This window comes from Eschrichtius robustus, chromosome 7 (genome assembly GCF_028021215.1).
Source record: "Eschrichtius robustus isolate mEscRob2 chromosome 7, mEscRob2.pri, whole genome shotgun sequence".
Classification (NCBI taxonomy): domain Eukaryota; kingdom Metazoa; phylum Chordata; class Mammalia; order Artiodactyla; family Eschrichtiidae; genus Eschrichtius; species Eschrichtius robustus.
In genome coordinates, this window is record NC_090830.1 from 78,858,498 (window position 1) to 78,882,862 (window position 24,365).

General features: G+C 37.7%; 1 protein-coding gene across 4 annotated transcripts in view; it reads left to right on the plus strand.

The window, feature by feature from the left end:
* ADK (adenosine kinase) overlaps positions 1-24,365 on the plus strand; it is a 511,904-nt gene that overhangs the window by 13,524 nt on the left and 474,015 nt on the right. Inside the window, exon 1 of one of the 4 annotated variants that reach the window (XM_068547941.1) lies at positions 15,467-15,600. The exons of the other annotated variants lie outside the window; for them this stretch is intronic. Coding sequence (XP_068404042.1) covers positions 15,587-15,600 — 14 coding nt within the window. The 5' untranslated portion in view covers positions 15,467-15,586. Of the gene's footprint in view, positions 1-15,466; positions 15,601-24,365 lie in introns of those variants that run through there. 4 annotated transcript variants of the gene reach the window in all.

Genomic DNA, 24,365 nt, shown 5'->3' on the forward strand with positions numbered 1-24,365 from the left:
GAGCCCGTGCTCCACAACGAGAGAAGCCACCGCAATGAGAAGCCCGTGCACCGCAACGAAGAGTAGCCCCCTCTCGCCACAACTAGAAAAAGCCCGTGCGCAGCAACGGAGACCCAATACAGCCAAAAATATATAAATAAAATAAATAAATTTATAAAAAAAAAAAAATGACCTACAGCCACAATTAGTCTTGGACCTCATACAAAAAAAAAAAAGCAACATTTTTAAAGAAATGATAAAATGTTCAGTTAGCCTACTTTTAAGAATATGACTATAACGTTTCATTAAGTTCAAATAATATTTAAAAACCTCAGTTTTATAATGCTTGATAACCATAGGAAAAAGGAAGTAGGGGTAGGAAAATACAGATCTGTGAAAAGACGGGGGGAAGTAAAGGGAAGTGATAAAAAAGGAAAAGGCTCATTCCTCTTAGCTATTTCTGATTTCTACATAACTTCCAACATCAGACATCTCTGCTTTTCAACTTTTCACTCAGCTCTGAGGTGTGTATGTGAGTTTGTGAGAAGCTTCTTATTATGAACCTGTGGGCTGTTAGCATGGGGCAAGGAAAAAGAGCTTTGTATTAGGAATCAGAACACCTGGGTCCTATTAAGGTTTCTGTCCAGATTTGTGTATGCACCTGTGAAGTGAGTAGTACAGATTAAAATGCTTTTCAAACTAGATCATGAATCAATTTGGGTGTAGAAAAAGTGGTATTTTATAAAAGGAAAATAGAAAAGGTCAATGCATTGAATATGGTAAAGGTAAGTATTGCTTTGTGAAACGTTTCCATTATGTATATTTATGGAGTATTAGTTGCAATGCAAAATGTATTTTTCACAATGAGTTTGGTTTTCTGTACTAAAATTTAGTGGCTTAAAAGAACAGCCATTTTATTAGAGTTCATGGTTTTGTGGGTCAGCAGTAGCTGGTTGATTCTTCCGCTCCATGTGCTGTTGACTAGGATCACTGGGAGGTATTTAGCTGATAACAGGTCCGGTGTGGAGGGTACAAGTTGTCTTTACTCATTTGCCTGGTGTTTTGGTAGTGCTGGCTGGCAATCTTGGCTTAGCTGGGTTCCTCTCTTTCTCTGTGTGGTTTGAGGGCCTCTCCATGTAGTTTCCTCAGCCTGGTAGTTGGACCTCTTAGATGGCAACTCAGGGCTCCAAGAAAGAGACCAAGGCAGGAGCTGGCAGTCCTTTAAGGCTAGCCTGGAATCTGGTCAAAGGAGTCATAGTTTAGCCCATATTTAAGGGGAGGGGACATAGACTCTTGTCTCCAAGAAACTGTGGCCATTTTTAATCTGCCACAATTATAGTAAAATAATTTTGAAAACCATGACTGAATTTATCCAACCTTTTAATTCTGTTATTGCCTTTTGAAAGATGATTAATTTCAATAGTCTACTCCCCTGCACCCCGCCACGCGTACCCCTAACATTGGAAAATGTGTCAGTTTTTGATTTCAAAGTGCAGAGTTTAATTTAAATATATATAGTATTTTTCCATGGAACTGTGAGTTTTAGGTTGTAGAAATAATTTAAGGTCTAAAAATTTCTGTGGAGTCTTAAGATAAGTTTGCTACCTAACACTACCTGAAAAGTCTATTTGGCATTCAGTAAGAACTGCCTTCTTACAATGCCTGAAGATTACATTTGGATTTAATTACTTCTTCCCTTCACGTACAGGCAGTCTGAAGCTGTTATGTTTTTGTTGAAATCTGAAAAAGTGAGAAATCTGCTCCCACCAACCCCCATTCCACCCCTCAGTAAAGAAAACAAAACCGTTAAACGTTTTTGTTAAAAACCTAAAAGTTGTTATCACAAGAAAAAAATCTTTGTAACTATTTATGGTTATGGATGTTAACTAGACTTATTGTGATGATCGTTTTGCAATATATACAAATACTGAATCATTACGTTGTACATCTGAAGCTAATCTAATGTTATATGTCAGTCATACCTCAAAAAAAAAAAGCATTAATTCTTGTAAAATGCAGGTTTTGTGGTGTACTGTATCTTTAGGTGACAGAGTGGTTTCCAGAAGAGGACTATTCCCTGTGACAGAGCTGTAGGGATTTGAGGAAATGTCCATGTCAGAATATCTGCCCATATTTGGAATATTAATAGCACTTTCTTAAGATATAAGCAAAAGGACTTATCTTCTCATACCCTTGGCTATTTAGAATCCCAGATCTTGAAGCAGTGTTTGGGTTTAACCCCTGGCTTTTGGGGAATGGGTTGGGCTGGTTGTTTGACTAGTTATGCTGCAGAGTCATTCTTCTTTGCCTCAGTCTGCAGACAAACGTCCTGTTTTTCAGATAAACCACATTCATCTTAAATGCTCCTCCACCCCAGTCTATTTTTTTCCCACCGAGGAAGACATGATGATGGTCAAGATTTCCTTCAAAGTAATTAAGGAGGAGAATGTGAAAAATTATAAGAGCTTAGAATGAAATTCTGTGGGTTTAGATGCCAGTATTTAAAAATAACTATTTAAACCCACCCCCAAATGAAATGGGAATGGGAGAACTTATGTGTATTTTAAACTTATAAACAGGCATATGAGGATAAATGTCTTATAAGTTATAGATGATTAGATACACCAAAATAACAATTTTTGGAATAATATTATATATACACACATACCTATGTACATAGTTTGTGTATGTGAACATATATCAAACCCTGATATTGGTAGTCCCGTCACATTGCATTTCTTGATGAACTTATATAACTATTGAGGCAATAAAAAAAATTTGTTCTTAACGTTTCCTATACCTGATTCTCTCATATATGTAATGAATCATTAGGAAATCTGCACGACGACCCACCCCAAAAGCTAATGATCCTTCCTCTTTAACTTGAGATTACATGATCACATAAAGTAACCACTGGGTGAAGTAATCTCCATTGAAAGCACTCCAAGGAGTGCTATGGTATATATACTATATTTATATCTATAATTTTAATTCTACTTGACTGTTGTGCTGCATAAAGAAAGACACTTCAAAGATTACATTTTTCCCAATACAACAGTTTTGGTGGGCTCTTTGCACTTCTCTCCCTCCCAGGTTTCGCAGTAACTCTGAGACTACTATCACTACCACCTCCACCACCATCACCACTGTATAAACTTCCAAGTCTTTCAATTTTAAATATCTAGTGATTGCAGAAAAGCAGTCTACCCTATTTCCACAAGGAGGGGTTTCACTCTAAATATTTCACTATTTCTCTCTGCACCCTGAAATCCAATTTCAGGTCAGTCTTGAGGCAGATGAGAGCCAGTACCAGTCTGTGTCTTGTCCCACAGACTGTGAGAGAAGATGGCCGTCTGCCCATGTAGTAGGGTGGAAGATAGGGCCTTCAAATCTAGGTCAGTCCTCATCAGCGGAGACTATGAAATTGCTGGTTCCTATTATTAGGATACTCTCTTAGAGAGAAAAAAAACCCCAAAAACATTGAATAAAAGAAAACTTTTTATAAAACCAGTTCCGTCATTTCTCAAGCAACCCATTAGAAATTTCTATTTCTTAGGACTCTTTTTGGATAAAACTGCATGTTTAATTTGAGACCACATTTATTTTTACTCTTATATAGTAGAACATGATAGGCACTAGGAGTTAGAGGATATGCCCAAGGACTAATATAAGTAAAAAAAAATTTGTTTTTTTTACAGTGGAACCTTTTGTGGACATTTGTGGTTTCAACTTATGAGTCTTGAAAGCTCTTGATAAGAAATAATTTGTAATTTTACTAAAGCCTAAATTTGATTTGCATAAAGTGAATGGCTGGGGTGGGAGATTTACTTAGTTTTATAGTAAATTTAACCACTTGCTATTCATTGTGTGCCCCTAAATTCTTGTAGAGTGGTAAAAAAGATGTTTTTCTTTGTCAAAAATCAGTCTTGTGATTTTGACAGAAATGAAATTGTGGTTGAAATTTTTAAAAATGAAGAGGTCTAAGAAATGATTCTTGGTGGCAATTAGGAGTCTTGGCTAAATTAAAGACAAAAATAGCAGATTCATTGGCTGCTCAGATTTAATCTCTGAATAAGCACATATGGAAATAAAGGAAGCAATTTCTGAAAGTATTTCATATGATGCTCTGGCTAGTAAGAAAGCTGTTACCGGACTACTACATCTTATGGGTTGAAGTCGTAGTGTGGTGTTCTGAAATTTGGGTGTTTATAAAAGTCTCAGACTTATGTCAGTCTGTCTTGGGTTTACTTTGGTAACACTGTGCAGTGGTAATTAGCCCCACTTCTGGAGTCAGGCTACCAGAGTTTGGATTTCTGTTCTGTAACATGTGACTTTCAGCAAATTATTTAACCTCTTTGAGCTTCAATTTCTTTAAATGTAAAATGGTGATAATAAAATATCTTCTGATAAGGTTTTTGTAAATTCAAATGAGATAGTACTTGAAACATATATAGCATGGTGTCTGGCACATATTAAGCACTCATTAAGGTTTTTTTTTTTTTTTGGTTTTTCTTTTTTTTTTTTTTTACACACACACACTGTATTTTATTTTTACAAGAGATAAATAGACTGACACCAAGCATTGTACATGGATGACCACAACAAAAGCAACAATGATTGCAATTACCAAACATGAAACACACTCATACTATGTCATAATATTGACATTCAGTCCAGTAATCCTCCACTGTAACAGCTCCTTTACTTTGCAGTGAAAATTGATTTGTATATTCTTTGCCTCTGAGTCCTTGTGGGATTTTTTTTTTTTTTAATTCAGACAGAAAGTCACAAAAATTATACTCATCCTCATCAGTTCACTCAGTCCCATGTAATTAATTCTTTTTTTTCATCTTGATCTTTTGTTAGCACTTTTATGAGTTCATCAGTTTTTCATTAGAGTTCTGAAAATGCTTATTCATTCAGTTCAGCAGTACAGTCAGTTACCAGAAACCTGTACTTGTCAGAGTCTTTTCCATGAATTTCTTGAAGATGAAACCCTTTTATAGGAACATATTTGCAAAATCATCAGAGTACACCCAGAACTGTCTGTAAATGACAAAAGACTTAAAAATGACCACAGTTAAAGATTTGATGAAAGTTCATAATAATGCAGTTGACAAGAAAATTAGTTATTTCTGAGATATACATTTTAAAGTAATAACTAGGATTATTACTTATAACATTATACCAGAACATATAAGATTTTTAGAAATTTCATGTAATGTCTGAAACATTTATATTAACATATTTCCATACAAATACAAATATAAGATTTTTAGAAATTTCATGTAATGTCTGAAACATTTATGTTAACATATTTCCATACAAATAACCCAATGAAAGTTTAGTATTAGTTGTTTTGTTTGTTTTTTTATACTGCAGGTTCTTATTAGGCATCAATTTTATACACATCAGTGTATACATGTCAATCCCAATCGCCCAATTCAGCACACCACCATCCCCACCCCACCGCAGTTTTCCCCCCTTGGTGTCCATATGTCCATTCTCTACATCTGTGTCTCAACTTCTGCCCTGCAAACTGGCTCATCTGTACCATTTTTCTAGGTTCCACATACATGCATTAATATACGATATTTGTTTTTCTCTTTCTGACTTACTTCACTCTGTATGACAGTCTCTAGATCCATCCACGTCTCAACAAATGACTCAATTTCGTTCCTTTTTATGGCTGAGTAATATTCCATTGTATATATGTACCACAACTTCTTTATCCATTCGTCTGTTGATGGGCATTTAGGTTGCTTCCATGACCGGGCTATTGTAAATAGTGCTGCAATGAACATTCGGGTGCATGTGTCTTTTTGAATTATGGTTTTCTCTGGGTATATGCCCAGTAGTGGGATTGCTGGGTCATATGGTAATTCTATTTTTAGTTTTTTAAGGAACCTCCATATTGTTCTCCATAGTGGCTGTATCAATTTACATTCCCACCAACAGTGCAAGAGGTTTCCCTTTTCTCCACACCCTCTCCAGCATTTGTTGTTTGTAGATTTTCTGATGATGCCCATTCTAACAGGAGTGAGGTGATACCTCATTGTAGTTTTGATTTGCATTTCTCTAATAATTAGTGATGTTGAGCATCTTTTCATGTGCTTCATGGCCGTCTGTATGTCTTCTTTGGAGAAATGTCTATTTAGGTCTTCTGCCCATTTTTGGATTGGGGTGTTTGTTTCTTTAATATTGAGCTGAATGAGCTGTTTATATATTTTGGAGATTAATCCTTTGTCCGTTGATTCATTTGCAAATATTTTCTCCCATTCTGAGGGTTGTCTTTTCGTCTTGTTTATGGTTTCCTTTGCTGAAGCACTCATTAAGTTTTACCTGTTATTTTACTTATATACATATTTAGTGGCTGCTAGCAGGTGACTGCTAAGGTAGAATGGTTCCCTTCTTAGGGTGTTGTTCAAATGAAACTGCATATACAATTCTGGACAACTGTTTTTAGTCTGTTAATAGAAAGCAGTAGGCATTACAGAGTAAGAAAGACTAGAAAGAAAAATCTGTTTCCCAAGTCTTTATCTCTATCCCTGACCTCCCCTGGAACTTGTCCTTTGAACTTCTTTCTTGTCTTTCCCTTTTATCTCAGTAACAGCAGCGCCATTTACTCAATTTAGTCCAAATTTATCCAATTTAGTCTAAAATCTAGGAGTTACTCTTGACTCCTTTATTTTCCTTAGTCCCCCATATTCCTGTCATTCTATTGGGTTGGCCAAAAAGTTCCTTCGGTTTTTAAGTAAAAAAAGACACATTTTTCATTTTCACCAAGAACTTTATTGAACAGCGTATTCCCCATTTTGTTCCACTACCTTCTGCCATATTTCACGCAACTTCATAATGCCATCTTCCCAAAACTTTTTATCTTTTTGAGCAAAAAACCGTTCCAGGTACCTTTTACAGTCTTCCAGGGAATTGAAATTTTTTCCATTAAGAATTTTGTAAAGACTGAAATAGATGGAAATCTGAAGGTGCAATGTCTGGTGAATACGGCGGGTGATTCAGAACTTCCCAGCCAAGCTGTAACGGTTTTTGCCTGGTCATCAAAGAAACATGTGGTCTTGTGTTATCCTGATGGAAGATGACGTGTTTTCTGTTGACTAATTCCAGACCCTTTTCGTTGAGTGCTGCTTTCAGTTGGTCTAATTGTGGGTGGTACTTGTTGAAATTAATCGCTTGGTTTTCCAGAAGGAGCACATAATAGGGGACTCCCTTCCAATCCCACCATATACACAACATCACCTTCTTTTGATGAAGACCGGCCTTTGGTGTGGTTGGTGGTGGTTCATTTCATTTGCCCCACGATCTCTTCTGTTCCACATTGTACAGTATCCACTTTTCATCGCCTGTCACAATTTGTTTTAAAAACAGAATGTTTTTGTTATGTTTAGGTAGAGAATCGCATGTGGAAATATGGTCAAGAAGGTTTTTTTTTGCTTAACTTATGTAGAACCCAAACGTCAGAGCGATTAACATAACCAAGCTGGTACAAATGATTTTCAACACTTGATTTGGATATTTTGAGTATGTCAGCTATCTCCTGTGTGGTATAATGTTGATTGTTCTCAGTTAACGTCTTGATTTGATCGCTATCAACTTCAACGGGTCTACCCAACCGTGGAGCATCGTCCACGAGAAATCTCCAGCACGAAACTTCGCAAACCACTTTTGACACATTCGATCAGTTGCATTCTCCATACACTGCAGAAATCTTTTTTTGTGTTTCAGTTGCATTTTTACCTTTCTTGAAATAATAAAGCATAATATGCTGAAAATGTTGCTTTTTTTCTTCCAACTTCAGTATTAAAATGGCTACACAAAAATTCACCAATTTTGACGTTTTTTTTTTAAATGCACTCTGATATGACAGCTGTCACAATACAATCTAACAAAATTGTTTCGAATGAAGTTAAAGACAACTAAGGGCTACTAGAGCCATCTTACGGAAAAAACCGAAAGAACCTTTTGGCCAACCCAATACCTCCAAAATGTGCATTTACTTCTTTCTATGTCCACCACTATCTTCATTGTTCAAACCACAATTATTTGTCATCTTTATTACTGTAATAGGCTTTTAATTTAGTCTTTCTGCTTTCATGCTCCTTTGATCCATTCTCTACACTATAACCAGGTTGATCTTTTAAAACAAAATCAGATCATGTCATTCCTCTGTTTAGAACTTAATTACAGTGGGTTCCTGTCTTGCTTATAATAAAGTCTAAACTTCTTAGGCTCATCAAAGCTAAGACGTTCTGCTTCTTTCTCTGACCACAACCTTTTGCCCCTCCCCTTTTTTTCACACTGGCCTTCCAGTTATTTTAGAGCTGTCTGTCTGTCTGGAATTCCTTCCCCCACCTTGCTCTTCCTTGTCATTCAGTTTTCTCCTACTGGAGGTCTTCCCTGACTACCCACTCTAAAGGAGCCTTTCTCTATGTTATCTGCTGGTTTTAATTCTCTGCATAGCACTTATGATCATTTAATGTTCTTGTTTATTTGATTATCTATATCTCCTCACTAGAATATAAGTTCTGTAAGGGCAGTACATGTTCTTGGTCATTGCTGAATCTCCAGTGTATTGAGTAGTAGAGAAGATCTCAATAAATATTTGTTGAGGGCTTCCCTGGTGGCTCAGTGGTGAAGAATCCGCCTGCCAATGCAGGGGACACGGGTTCGAGCCCTGGTCCGGGAAGATCCCACATGCTGCAGAGCAACTAAGCTCGTGCGCCACAACTACTGAGCCTGCGCTCTAGAGCCCGCGAGCCACAACTACTGAAGCGCACGCGCCTAGAGCCTGTGCTCCGCAACAAGAGAAGCCCCCACAATGAGAAGCCCGCGCACCACAGTGAAGAGTAACCCCCGCTCGCCACAACTGGAGAAAGCCCGTGCGCAGCAATGAAGACCCAACGCAGCAAAAATAAATAAATAAAAATAAATGAATCTATTAAGAAAAAAAATTTTGTTGAGTTAATGAGTGATTGATTCCTTTTTTTTTTCTTTTGGCTGCACGGCGGCTTGTGGGATCTTAGTTCCCCAACCAGGGACTGAATCCGTGCCCTCAGCAGTCAAAGCGTGGAGTCCTAACCACTGGACTGCCAGGGAATTCCCAAGTGATTGATTCCTAAAAGCTTGTTTGTGAAGTACCAGATTTATGGTAAAATAAAAATAAGAAAAATCTTTTATATAGAAAATATACTTCATCAGGTTACCAGAAATACTTCGGGTAGCGCTGTTTGTTCTGTGATGTCCTTTTTACATTTTTATGTTAAAATGCCCTTTTGTGAAATGATAGTGATATATTCAATTATATAGTTTCAAGATATATTCTTGGCAGCATAAATAATTGGGAAGCACTGTTGTCCTATACTTCTATTTTTTTATTTTATTTTTTAAAGAATCAATTATTTATTTATTTTTTTGTTGCGTTGGGTCTTCGTTGCTGCATGCCGGCTTCCTCTAGTTGCCGCGAGCGGGGGCTACTCTTCGTTGCGGTGCATGGGCTTCTCACTGCAGTGGCTTCTCTTGTTGCGGAGCATGGGCTCTAGGCACGTGGGCTTCAGTAGTTGTGGCACGTGGGCTCAGTAGTTGTGGCTCACGGGCTCTAGAGCACAGGCTCAGTAGTTGTGGCACATGGGCTTAGTTGCTCCGCAGCATGTGGAATCTTCCCGGACCAGAGCTCGAACCCATTTCCCCTGCATTGGCAGGTGGATTCTTAACCACTGCACCACCAGGGAAGTCCCTGTCCTATACTTTTAGATTGGAAGTTTTCTTTGACTTTTAAAGATTTGTGGTTCACTGAAAATATAGAAGCACTGTGTAGGTGTTCTTGGGAGGGAGTTTTGCTAAGAATTCTTAGTAAGTAAAGTTCAGTCAATCAAATGTTATTATATTCTTCACATTCTCCTGGGAAATAAATTGTCAGGTTCCATTTAAAGATTATATTCTGTTTGAATATGTCATGTTAAAGTGAAATGTGACATAAGAATCTACAGATAATAATTAAAAGGAAATAAAAATAGTGAACCTCTTATAATATTTTTTGGGGTAATACATTTAGCAATGTTTCTTTGAATAACTTTGTCCATAATGAAAGCTAAGTAAAATTGCATGTGTTTTATTTTCATTAAAACTGATCAACTCTTAAAAAAGCAACCCAATTTGTATTGTTACAAGTGGACAGTTTTTTTCTTCCACTGTCCATTAAGAACTGAAAGGGACCTGAGATGTCACCTGTAACAAACTACCTGGCGTTTCAGATAAGGAAACTGATGGTCAAAGGACATACATTTTTTTGGTAGGCCTGGGATTAGAATTCCCATCTCTTTATTCCCCGGCTCCTGAACTTTACTCTGTGGCACTAATTATTTTAGGGAGACAAGTCTTAAGAAATTTCTCTTTTTGGAGTATGGTATAGATTGCTTTAAAATCTTATTTTATCAGTATTTTCTTTTCGTTTTAAAAATATTTATTTACTTGGTTGCACCGGATCTTAGTTGTGGCAGGTGGGCTCCCCAGTTGCGGCATGTGAACTCTTAGCTGTGGCATGCATGTGAGATCTAGTTCCCCGACCAGGGATCAAACCCTGGCTCCCTGCATTGGGAGTCTTAACCACTGCGCCACCAGGGAAGTCCCAGTATTTTCATTCATATGAAATGAGGAGATGTATTTTTAAGTAACATGCAAGGAAGATATTCCACATTCAATCTTGTGACAGCTGGCCTCTTAAAGGCTGTGCAAAGCTCTAAAAGTGGTACTTATGCTTTTAATTTTTGTCAAGTTAAGATTTAAAATTAAATAAGAAAATCATAAAGACATTTTATTTTTGTTATTCCTGTCTTAAAGAATCTTTACACATGAAAAGATGAGACATTTATAAAGTAAGCCTAATTCCTCTAAAAATAAGGGTAGTTTTGATGGTTGTGATTTAAAAAGACACAGGTTTTAAAAAAGAGCAGGAATAAGTTTTGTATTTTTAAACCATTTCAGAAAGGCCATTAAAATTTAATAATACAAAAATTTTATGCTAATAAAACCAACATGTAGTAGAAAATTTATAAAGTAGATCAATATAAATAATAAAGTCAAAACGACACATAATTCTACTTTCCAGAGAATCCAGTAATAACATTTTGGTGTGTTTCTTTCCAGTCTTTTTTCTGTGTATATATGGCATATATATATTTTTTAACATAGTCAAGATTATACTCTACATTCCTTTTGTTGGATTGTTTTGCTTTTTTCACTTAAGATTATATCATGAGCATTTTCCTCTGTCCTTAAAAAGTCTATGAAAACATTTTATAGTAGCTTCATAACATTCTTTTGTAATTTATTTAACCATTACTCTATTTTTGCTTATTTAGGGATATAATAAATTTTTGCTACTATTAATGTGAAATGAATAACCAGGTATACACATCTTTGTTCATGTTTGTTCTATTTTATCTATGATAGTTGCCTATAAAGTGGAATTGGTGACACATATTGCCACAAAGCTTTCTAGAAATGTACTAATATATGAAAATACTTGTTTTATTGCACGCTTAACAACAAACTGGTTGTGTTTGAAGAGAACTTTGCTATTATTTTGGGTTTGGAAGCATTTGTTTGAAAAGGTTAGTCTACATATTTGTTATGCTATCCGTAAACATATTTGTTTAACTATTTGGGGTTAGCTATCTAGGTGCTTTTAGTGGCAGACTAACCACACGATTAGGTAAAGTAGATAGAATATTTACTTATCTATCTTTCCAAGAGCAAACTATTCTGACCCACTGATCTTGATTCAACTATTTGAATTAGAAGAAAGTTAATGAAGGTTAATAATTCAAACTGACTGCTTTTCCCTAAAGTGAAGAATAGGATTGAAATAAATTGCTTAAAAAATTGATTGAAAGAGTTTTTTAGTGGTTACTCGGTAGCTAACTGTGTGTGTGTGTGTGTGTTTGAGAAAAATTGGGTGGAAGAGAAAAAAAGCATGAAAGGCTGAGGAAAGGAACGTGCTGTGAATTAAAAAAGCCGCTGTCTTTATTTGGAAAAACATGTCTTTTATCTCTACCTGATTGACTCTGAAAGAACAATCACACATGAGCCCTGTTTACTGAAATAGCATTTTTGTATCTGTACCTGCTGAAATGAACTGTTACCTAAGTACATTTTAAGTAATACACTTTTTGAAAGTTGTGTTGACTGATTATGAGTAAAAAAATCAGAGTTTTGATTGTTAGATGCAAAGTGTCACTTCTCAAAAATAAGTAGCTTTTTAAAAAATCTTTGAATGTGATATGGCTTTAATTTGATTGAATATTTGAATATTGCAGGCTTTTATCATCCCTTAATGACATAGAATATACTGTATTTGTTAAAAACCAAAGTTTCAAATCTAGCTGTTTTGGTACCACAATTAGTTTTTTGTTAAAAATCAAAAATAGGAGTCCACAAACTATGTTAGGCATGAGTAAAAGTTCATTTATTTTTCGCAAGGCCGAGTTCATGTTAGCTTTCATATCATGCTTCCCAGAGATGTAATTTTAAGAAGTGTGGTAACAACGAAGTAATAATCATGTCATGTGCTGAGGACTCTATTAGACTTTACTAGAATTAAGTTTTAATCTTCCCAATGCCCTGAAAAGAATGTAATGTGTAAACGGAGGGACACATAGGTTAAGAACCAGCCCAAGGTCATGCAGGAAGTCAAGCAGGGGTTCCAAGTCACTTCTGTCTTGCTATCTTTACAATCTTGCTACTTCCCTTTACAGCGTTGCTACTTAGCATGGCCCATGGACCAGAAGCAATTGGCAAAATCTGGGAACATAAAGGAATGCAAAATCTTGACCATAGAGACTCGCTGAATCAAACCCTTACTTTAACAAGATCACTCAAGTGATGTGTATGTATATTAAAGTTTGAAAAGCACCATACTCCATCCCATATTAAAAGTTACATGGAGGTTTTGAAATTTGTTCTAAGGATTATTCCTGGTTTTACTTTAGTTCATGTGGGTTATCTATTAACATTTTCCATTAGAGGAGGAGGCAAACCTTTGAATTAGTCAGTGTCTCCCCTGCTTCAAATTGCTATTCTGCTGCTGCTTTGATTCAGATCTTGTTTAATCCAGAGGAACAATTGACTAGTTCTGCTTGTGGACATTTGGTCAAAGTCCCAATCAGCCAAGTATAGCTCTGTTTTTGATAGCCTTTACTCATGGACTGAACACATCAGATTTATAGTACATGGCTTCATTCTAGGTAGGATTTTCCAAACTAAAGAGAAAAATGCTAAAAAAAAAAGCGCATTTTCGAAGGAAACTTGAAATCTTTTGGAATACTTGATGTTTCAGATGGTTAGTAAGGAATGACAGATTTGTGTAAATTGGTCTCTACTAATTTCATTTAGTGAACATAATTATTCTGTCACAGGGCAATGATAGGTAAGAAAAAAGCAAGGCTAACTTAGTAGAACAGCACTGTCAGGTAGAAATATAATGCAAGACATAAAATTAAAAAATTTCTAGTAGCCACATTAAAAAAGTAAAAAGAAACAGTTTAATTTAATCTTAATATATTTTATTTAACCCAATGTAGCTAAGTATTATTTCAATATATAATCAATACAAAATTTATTACTGAGATATTCTGAATTTTTTTGTACTAAGTCTTGAAAAATTCAGTATGTATTTTATATTTACAGTGTCTCAGTTTGGATGCTAAATTTTTCACAGTTAAAAGGTGAAATGTAGTGCAATGAAAACAAAATTGTGTTTAATGGAAAAATATTTTACCTTGCTTTTGGTTTTAAAATTTAAGCTAATTAAAATTAAATAAAAATTCAGTTCCTTCAGTCACAGTATGCACACTTCAATATCACATGTTGGATTGTGTTTTTTTTTAATTTATTTACTTTATTATTTATTTATTTTTGGCTTGTTGGGCCTTCGTTGCTGTGCGGGCTTTCTCTAGTTGCAGCGAGTGGGGGCTACTCTTTGTTGTGGTGCACGGGGCTTCCCATTGTGGTAGCTTCTCTTGTTGCAGAGCGTGGCTCTAGGTGCGCGGACTTAAGTAGTTGTGGCACGCAGGCCCAGTAGTTGCAGCTCGCAGGCTCTAGAACACAGGCTCAGTAGCTGTGGCTCACGGGTTTAGCTGCTCTGCAGCATGTGAGATCTTCCCCCATGGGGGCTTGAACCCATGTGTCCTGCATTGGCAGGTGAATTCTTAACCACTGCGCCACCAGGGAAGCCCTGGATTGTGTTTTTAATGTAACTGATTTCACACTTATGGACTTGATCACCATCCAAATGGTTAGTAAATGAATGCCACTGGAGGTTGTGGTCTGTTTATATAAATATTTGCACAGGGAATAAATAAAAACTATTTAGGTCATAAAGCGCTTACTGATTATCCTCCATTCTGTCCTTCCCGTAGTTGGAATTGATTTACCTGTCTTATTTATTTATTTTTGGCTGCGTTGGGTCTTCGATGGTCACATCGAACCCGTGTCCCCTGCATTGGCAGGCGGATTCTTAACCGCTGCACCACAAGGAAAGCCCCTTACCTGTTTTTTATTAGTGGTTCAGAATCAGTTTCTTAAATCCTTTAACCCCCACTAAATTGTAAGGCTAGCTCCAAGAGTTAGGGTTCTTCCAGTTTTTCCCTATGGCATTAGATGCTTACTTCAGAGCGCTTCGTACTTTTCAGAAAAGTGAGGAAGTCTGACAATTAGTGTGTCAAGCAGGTAGTCTGAGTGGGCTAGTTTGGCCCAGAGGTTTTAAAACTTTGCACGTGTACCTGGATCACCCGGGAACTTGCTAAAAATACCAGTGTATGGGCCTCACCTTTCTAGGTTCTGATTCACAGGTTTATAGTGAGACCGTGGACACTTCTGTATTAAAGAGCCTGTTTTAAGTGTTTCTGAATTTCAAAAACGTTTGGGGACCACAAGACTCAGCATTTGACTCTTAAAAGGCTGCGAGTTCGAATTAAAACATGTGCTGCTGTTGCCACGCGATCGATTCTACCCGGGCTGAGGTTTCCCAGGCGGCTGCTGCTTTTCTGCAGATGGGTTTTCAGGCTGTTAAACCCCATCCCCGAAGATTACCCTGACTCCGTCCCTGTCCCACGTCCTGTTAAAGCGACCTGGGCTGGCCAAGGTAGACACGGCCATGTGACTGACAAGCCGGTTGCCTTTCGGGGCGGCCATTTTTGAGGCGGGCACCCATCCTCGTGCCCCGTAAGCCAGGAGTAGGGGGGAACTCCGTTACCAGGACTCAAGATGGCCACCGCGCCCGCTAGCCACCACGCTAGCCCGCGCGCCGGCGAACCTGCACGAGACGCGCGGGCGGCTTGCAGTTGCCCGAGGCGGCCTCGGCTAGTCTCGGGCCGCGGGCCCGGGGCAGAGCGCCCGCCCCTTCCGGGCTCGGCCAATCAGCGCGTGCGGCCGGCTTAGGGGGGGCCGCCCGCGCGCGGGGTGTGTGAGGACGCGCTGCCTGTCGCTGAGTGGCTGAGCCCAGGAGCAGTGGCTGTGGTACCTGCTGCTGCCGCCCGTGCGGACGCAGAGCATCGGACGCGAACGCTGTTGCGTGGGGCAGGAAGGTGAAGCCATGACGGCCATCAGGTAATGAGACAGAGCGGCAGCCTAAACTGCGCGCTTGCTGGGCAGTAGCCTCCTGGCTGTCGGAGAACTGTCGCCCCTTCTCTTGGGTGTTCTGGAGCCTCCCAGTGCCACCGGTCCCCCTCATGTTGGAGGCTCTCTCTGCACTTTTCATTTGGTCATTTCTGCCTTCCTCAGAAGTTTTGGGGGCTGAGGTACATGGCGGAGCCCTGCGAGTAGCCGCACCGCTGAGGTGACCCTTACCCAGATTAAAGGGTTTGAAGCTTGCTGGTGAGCGTAGTGGGTTTCTCGTGAAAATGTAGCTATTTTCCCTCCCCCGGGATAGCACGAGGCCTGGGGAAGTGTGACGTGCACCGGGCGTGTCCATGCCCGCGTGTCATGCCTTCTGACAACTTCGTTGGTGGCCCAGTGCAGACCTGCAAAGTTGGCCCTTTGATGCAGGTAGATTGCCACCAAGTTGTGAAATTGTGTGTCCCAAAAATGTTTGCTTATGACTGGAATTAGTACTCTGGTTCCCCAGGTACCATCTGTTTACCTACTTTTATCTGAGAGTCACACGCAATATGGGTTTCATGAGTTAGTAGGTATACAATGAGATCAATAAAAGAGAGGCTTCCTTCAATTGCTCTTCCAGAGTTTGGAACGTTCTTTTTTGGTAATGGCGACAGGATAATGGCCCTGTCCAATGTCTGCAGGTAGCATTGACTGAATGTTTACCTTATGCTAATGAAACTGTTTATAAAAAGAGATAAATTGCCTTATTTACTGAGTGTTCTGAACTGCCTCTTTTAAAGTAGATCTTGGCCTTCATTGTCGCAGAGAAAGGGAGGCCCCAGCACAAATGTGAAGAGAATAAAATTAGTTAAATTTTGGTCTGTGAGCTTCCAGCAGCCTAAGTCGTGGTGATTTAATGGTTTCTCAGTGGTGAATTTGACTACACAATGTTTAAGAAATGACTTGAGAACCCGACCCTCAGGGAAGTTAAAGTAAGATACATAACTGTGCTGAACTGGGATGCAGTTTCTCTTAAACGGCGTAATTCTATATTAACACAAAGAGTATTTACCTCATTATGCAGAAGGAGGAATTGGGGTACTGAAGTGTGGAGATCAACATGGAAAGATTTCACAATAAATTGTATTGGGACATACAAGTCTAGCTTTTAATGCTAACAGTATTTTATGATGAATTAGGATTATGCTGTTAAACCTAGTCAGTGCTCCCTCTTCCCACTCCCAACTCCCGTCTTTGTAGCCGGCTACTAACTAGGAGTGTGGGTCAAATACTTTCTATGTTAAGGGCCACTTCTTATGTGGACTCAATATTAATCCATCATCGTATTCCTGGCTACTCTTCAGTGGAGAAAAACCCAAATATAAAGCTTCTACTGCTCGGCCAGTGACAGTAGGATGTATTTTTTAACATAGAGGTTGAATGGTGGTTGTATTAAAAAGACTGATTTAAAGGTTAATACCAGCCTTATTTGACTTGTGGAAGGATAGATAACTACTAATAGTTACATTTATCCTTGTTTCTTCAGATGTTAGTCTACATTTTACATAGATTTCAACTATAGTGACATGACTCAAAAAAAGATTTTTAGATACTATCTAAACCCAGCTACCACATTTATACCTGAGGAAACTGAGACCAAGAAGACTTGAGTGCCTTGTGCAAAATAAGTTAGTGGCAGAGTTAGGAACTGAATCCAGATATCCATGATATAGTGCTCTGCATGATACCTTTATAAAAACAACATACTAAAATTTCCTGAAAAAGCTGCTTCTGTGAACAAAAATTTTAGAGTATTCTGAAAGACATCTATAGTAACTCTCTTGCTTTCCTGTAGTCCTCCAAGGAACTTAATAACTTAGGTTTAGGAGTAGGCAGGGAGACTACTGAAGTTGAAGCAACTCTATATATGTGGTGACAGTTTTAAATGGGTTGGTAATCCTACAGATAGCAGCTGGTTCCCAGTGAGGACTGCATTTAATGCAATTTTGTCATACCTTTAGTTTTCACGTTTATGATGTTAGGCATATACCCATTTTGTACCCAGTTTAACGGTAGCCGAAAGGATGGGTACTACCTACTTGCTTTTAATACTGGTGCGGAGAATGATCAAGGTCACCAAGCTATCAAAATCTGACTTTGTGTCTAATGTTGTTTTTTATACCACACAAAATATTTGCTGCTAAATATAGTAGTATGTGACTCCTCGCAATGACTACGACAGAATACCTCAATAGGATTGGAAACAAGTGAGGGCCAGTGGTCAACATACCTAGGTTCTAATTGAGGGTATTTTTCTGAGTTACTGATCTTCTTTTTCTCTTTTTTCCTTCTCTGGACATTTGTTTAATGGAATACTCAGTGATGGTGATACAAATATGTATTCCACAGCGTTGCTGGTTAGATATGAAAGTGTTCTTATATTTTAAGGCGTTTTATAAATGGAGTATTCTCTTCTTGTTGAAAGCAATTTGGTCCCCTTAGAGAATGGTGTCGTCTGAAAATAAATGTTTAAATCTTATATTTTTTAAACAGGAAGTGAACTGACCTAATTCCCTCATTTTACAGTTGAAGAAACTGAAGCCAAGAGATACTGTGATTTGTTCAGGTTCACACAAGTAGTTGCATATCTTGAACTAGAACCCAGATCTCTAGATACCTAGTTTAGTGCCCTTTCCAGTGTAGCATTCAACTATTATGAATTCCTAAACATTTAAATCAAAAGAATTTAAAATCTTTGAATAAGTTTGGCTGGAGAATTTGATTCTTTGACTTTTACTATTATTTGTATTCTACTCTACTACACCATTACTAATGAAGAGTTTACATCCTGTAAAGCCGATTATCAGATTACGTATATCAGATTCCAGCTTGTCTTCATGTGAGAAATAATAAAACATTTTTAATTGCCCCAACAGGAAAGTTGACACTTGAGTTAAAATTCAGGAGACATAGGAAAATGTAGAATGTCAGGACTAGAAGAGAATATTAGAGAGCATTTTACTCTTTTTTTTTTTCTCTTAATTTTTTTTTTTTTTAATTTTATTTATTTTTGGCTGCATTGGCTCTTAGTTGCTGTGTACGGGCTTTTCTCTAGTTGTGGCGAGCGGGGGCTATTCTTCGTTGTGGTGCAGTGGCTTCTCCTGTTGCGGAACACGGGCTCTAGGTACGTGGGCTTCAGTAGTTGGGGCACGCAGGCTCAGTAGTTGTGGCTCACGGGCTCTAGAGCACAGGCTCAGTAGTTGTGGTGCACGGGCTTAGTTGCTCAGCGGCATGTGGGATCTTCCCCAACCAGGGATCGAACCCTTGTCCCTTGCATTGGCAGGTGGATTTTTAACCACTGCACCACCAGGGAAGTCACCATTTTACTCTTTTTCTTTTTCTATACTGGACCTTGAGGCCCAAAGTGAAGTAATATATCCTAGTTTGGCAGTGATAGAGCTTAAGAGAGAATTTAGGTCTCCTAACTCCTACATTATGCACTTTTCAGTGAGCCAACAGTATTTCAAAATACTCCTATGAATATTGCCTTCCTGACATGAATGTCTCATCTGGTTTTGGGCATTGCTTACAGCTTGAGTTTGTGCCAGGGAAGACTGGGAAAATGAGGTACGGAGACAGGGAGAGTGTTTGCTGTAGAGCTGAGGAACCCAATTCTTTGGCTTTCCCAGACAGGTCAGGTTTGGTTTAAGACTATTCTGGGACTTGACATGACTGCCCTACATGATAATTCTGTAACCACTTCTGTGGGTTAAGCCTACATTGGGAAATTTATGTGGGCTGTGGGTGGGGTCCTGGGGTATTTTTCTCCTAACACTCAAGACTTTGAGGTACATCCAGTAGGATCTGCCAAGCCACTCAGATGGAGAACATTCATATCGAGACTAAATTCTGGCTAAGACTGAAACTGCCTTGTTTTGTTGATTTGGTATCTTTAGAACCTTTAAACAGAATTTTCAAACTCACTTCAGGACTTGTGTCTTAAGAATTATAAATTTCATATTATTGTACAAACTTTTTTATGCCATGAGACTTCTTAGTGAGGCTAATGAGTTTTTAAAATAAAATGAAAAATGAAATTGTTTCATTTATGAAATATTTTGAAGATCTAAAGCAGGAATCTTTCCCTTGGAGAACTGCAATGTCAGCTGTTAATACTCATTTATAAATAGGTCATCTTTGTTTGAAAAAGCATACAAGGTTTTCTAATTCCAAATCTTTCCAGCCACAGTATTGCTATATTAAGCAGAACTGTCAAAGATGAAATGGAACCAAAATGTCTAGACTGTTTAAATGTTAACCCTTTCCTGTAACATTGGTTAACAATCACGCCTATTTACCTCTTCATACCTACTCAGTTTTAAAACGTTATTTTAAAACATACTGTAATAAAACGTAAGTCTGAATTCTTATTTTCACATAGCATAGCTGGCTTATAAATAGGATGACCATATGTCCCAGTTTGCCCAAGACAGTCCTGGATCATGCCTTTTATCCTGGCATAATTATTAATAGCTCTTCCTTTATTCTCAAAAGTATCCCATTTGGATAATAAATTATCTAGTTACCACTTACACACTATAATAATTTTGTTGTAGTAGATTTTGGTTGTTTAAATGTTACTTGAAATACGACCATAAGGTGATGGAATATTAGCTTATTTTGGCTAGATTTGGATATTTTGCATTGGTCGAACATTTTTATTGTGTTGAGAGTTCTTACTGTCTCAGAGTAGTATATTGAACAAGAAAGCACATGATTTGAAGTTAGGTATCATTTATTTGTTGTCTGACCTTTGGCAGGTTATAGAACTTTGCTGAACCTTTTGTTTCTCTTAAACAGATAATAGCAATACCTACACTACAGGGTTATTATGAGGATTTAAAGGCAAGAACATACATAAAAATGCTTTATAAGCTGCAAATTGCTATGTAATTGTTAGTCATTAGTATGTCACACATGTGCTCCTGAAAATTGAATTTTAAATTAATGATTTTATCTTGTTTAGGGAACCTTGCTATTTAATAGCACAATCTTTTAGAAGTGTTTTTACTGTAATGGGGAGCAGGGAAATAATAGTTGGAGATATATGTGTCTTTGAGGTTTTTTGGGAGGGAGGGGCAGAAGTTTCAGCGTATTTGTATGCTGAAAAGAATGATACAGTAGAAAGTGAAAAAACAGATGATGCTGGACAGAGGGAAGAGATTATTTCCTTGAGTTTGCAAGAAGGCATGCCAGTATGCACAGGCTTAAATGGAAGGACTGGCCTTACATAGCCTAAGGGACACAGATATTTTCCTAGTTTGTTTACTTTTTAAAAAATGCCAACAATATAATTCATATATAGTAAAATCACAGATCCTAAGTTCACTGTATTTTGGGGGAAAAAAAGTATTTGTGTAAAACACCACCCAGATCAACTTACAAGACATGTTCATCTCCTAGAAAGTTTTTCCTGCCTCTTTTCTTTTTTAAAAAGTATTTATTTATTTATGTATTTATTTATTTTGGCTGCGCCCAGTCTTAGTTGCTGCATGTGGGCTTCTTAGTTGCAGCATGCCAACTTCTTAGTTGCTACATGTGAACTCTTAGTTGTGGCACGCATGCGGGATCTAGTTCTCTGACCAGGGATCGAACCCAGGCCCCCTGCATTGGGAACCCGGAGTCTTACCCACTGGACCACCAGGGAAGTCCCTCCTGCCTCTTTTCAATCAATCTCATTCCCTGCACCATCCAGGCAATCATTTTCTGGCTTCTATTAGTAGAGATTAGTTTTGTATATTCTATAACTTCATATAAGTGGAATCATACGGTAAGTACTATTTGTGTCTGATTACTTTTATCTGATTACTGTTGTTCAATAACAATTTTGATATTCATCCATTTTGATGTGTGTGTTAATAGTTTGTTCCTTTTCACTGCTGAGTAAGATCCCATTATATGGATATAGCAACAATTCTGTTGATGGACTTTGGCTTGTTTTCAGGGTTTGGTTATTGTAAATGAAGCTGCCATGAACATTCGTGTGGATGTGGGTAAATGCCCAGGTGTGGAATTGCTGTGTTCTAGGGTAAATGGATGTTTAACTTCAGAAACCACCGAACTGTTTTCTAAAATAGAAAACAGAATACATTAAACATTCAGTGTTATAAGAGTTCCAGTTACTCCACTTTCTTGACAATGTTTGGCATTTTTGATTTTAGCCATTCTGATGGGCGTGTAGTTATATTTCATTGTAGTTTTAGTTCATTGATTGCTAATAATGTGATTATAGACCATTTGCTTATCTTTTCTTTTGAACTGCCAGTTCAAGTCTTACCCATATTTGTAAATACGGTATTTGTAAGTATAAGCTGTCTTTTTGTTGCTGATTTGTAATTCTTTCAATACTTCAGATACAAGTTATTTGTTAGATATTACAAACAAACATACATACCTTCCTGTGTAGCAAATATTTTCTCCCTGAGCCATGTCTTTTCATTTTCATAACAGTGTCTTTTGGGAGCAGAAGTTTTAAAATTTGAAATTGAATTCATTGATTTATTTTATTTTATGTATATTACTTTTTGGGTTCTTAGAAATCTTTCCTTCTTCTATCCCAAGGTTGTGAAACTATTCTCTTATGTTTTCTTCTGGAAGCCTTGTAGTTTCAACCTTCACATTTAGGTCTAAGATCCATCTTAAGCTGATTTTTTGCTATGGTGTAAGGGTTTCCTCAAAAGGATTCTCAGTCAGTAGATTAGATAGATGTAGGACTTTCCTGGACTCACTGTTCTGATCTGTTGACCTATTTGTATATTGTTACACCAATACCACACTTTCTTAATTATTGTAGCTTTGTAAGCTTGGTACTGTTTCTTTAAATTTTTGATAGAATTCAGCAGGGAAGCCAACTGGGCCTGGAATATATTTTGGATGAAGGGGTGAAAGGTTTTAAATGACAGATTTCAATTTCTTATTAAAGAAATGATAAATGAGTATTCAGATTTAACATTTTTTCCTGTGTCAGTTTTGGTAAGTTGCATTTTTAAAGAAATTTATTCTGAATTGTTGGATTGTTAAAAAGTTGTTTATAGTATACTGTTACTGCCTGTAGGAACTGTTTTATGTCCCCTTTTTCATTCCTGGTATTAGTACTCCTCCCATGCCTTTTTTTTTTTTTTTTTTAACTTTTTGGGATCATTCTTATTAGGGATTTATCAAACGTATTAATCTTTTCAAAAGCCCAGATTTGGGTTTTGTTGAACTTCTATTTTTTTTTTTTTTTTTTTTAAATTTATTTATTTATTTTTAGCTGTGTTGGGTCTTCGTTTCTGTGTGAGGGCTTTCTCTAGTTGCGGCGAGCGGGGGCCACTCTTCATCGCGGTGCGCGGGCCTCTCACTATCACGGCCTCTCTTGTTGCGGAGCACAGGCTCCAGACGCGCAGGCTCAGTAGTTGTGGCTCACGGGCCCAGTTGCTCCGCGGCATGTGGGATCTTCCCAGACCAGGGCTCAAACCCGTGTCCCCTGCATTGGCAGGCAGATTCTCAACCACTGCGCCACCAGGGAAGCCCCTGAACTTCTATTTTTGTAATAGTTTTCTATTTCATTCATTCATTCATTTGTTTAATCGATTTCATTTATTTTTGCTGTCATATTTTTATTTTCTGGCTTCTACTCTTTTGGATTTAATTTACTCTTTTTCCATTTTGTTTTGAGTTAGAAGTTTAGACCATTGATTTTAAACCTTTCTTGTTTTCTAACATGTGCATTTCATATATAAAATGTTCCCCTCAGTACTTTTTTAACTACATCATACAAATTTTGATATGTGTGTTCGGTTCAAATTATTTTCTAATTTCTAGTGTGATTTCTGTCATCCACAGGTCATTTAGAAGTTTACTGTTTAATTTCTAAATATTTGGGGATTTTTAAGTTATTTTTAAAAATTGATTTTCTATTTAATTCCATGATATTTGGAGAATATATTGTTTACACATTATAAGCATATATCTGTATTATATGTATCAAGAGAGAACATAGTGTTAAGTTTCAGTCCTTTGATATCTATTGAGATGAGTTTTATAGTCTCATCTATGGTCTGTTTTGGTGAATGTTACATGTGTGTTTTTTTTTAAATTTATTTATTTTTGACTGTGTTGGGTCTTCGTTGCTGCATGCAGGCCTTCTCTTGTTGCGGCGAGCGGGGGTTCTCTTCATTGCGGCGCGCGGGCTTCTCATTGCGGTGGCTTCTCTTGTTGGGGAGCATGGGCTCTAGGCACGCGGGCTTCAGTAGTTGTGGCTCACGGGCTCTAGAGCACAGGCTCAGTAGTTGTGGTGCATGGGCTTAGTTGCTCTGTGGCATGTGGGATCTTCCTGGACCAGGGCTTGAACCCGTGCCCCCTGCGTTGGCAGGTGGATTCTTAACCACTGTGCCACCAGGGAAGCCCTACATGTGTTTTTAAAGTCTTTAATTTCACTCAACAATATTTTGAGGTTTTCAGTGTAGTTGTTTTACACATCGTTTATTCAGTAAATGAATATTGCAGTTGTTGGGTGTATTGTTCTATAAATACCAATTAGTTTAATTGTTTTATTTACTTAGTTATTAACTAATTATTATTAATTATTAAATTGTGATATAATTCACATGCCATAAAATGCACCATTTAAAACTGTACAGCTCAGTGGTTTTTAGGATATTCAGGGTTTTGCCTCCCATCACTACTATCTAATTTCAGAACTTTTTCATCATCCCCAAATGAAGCCTCATACC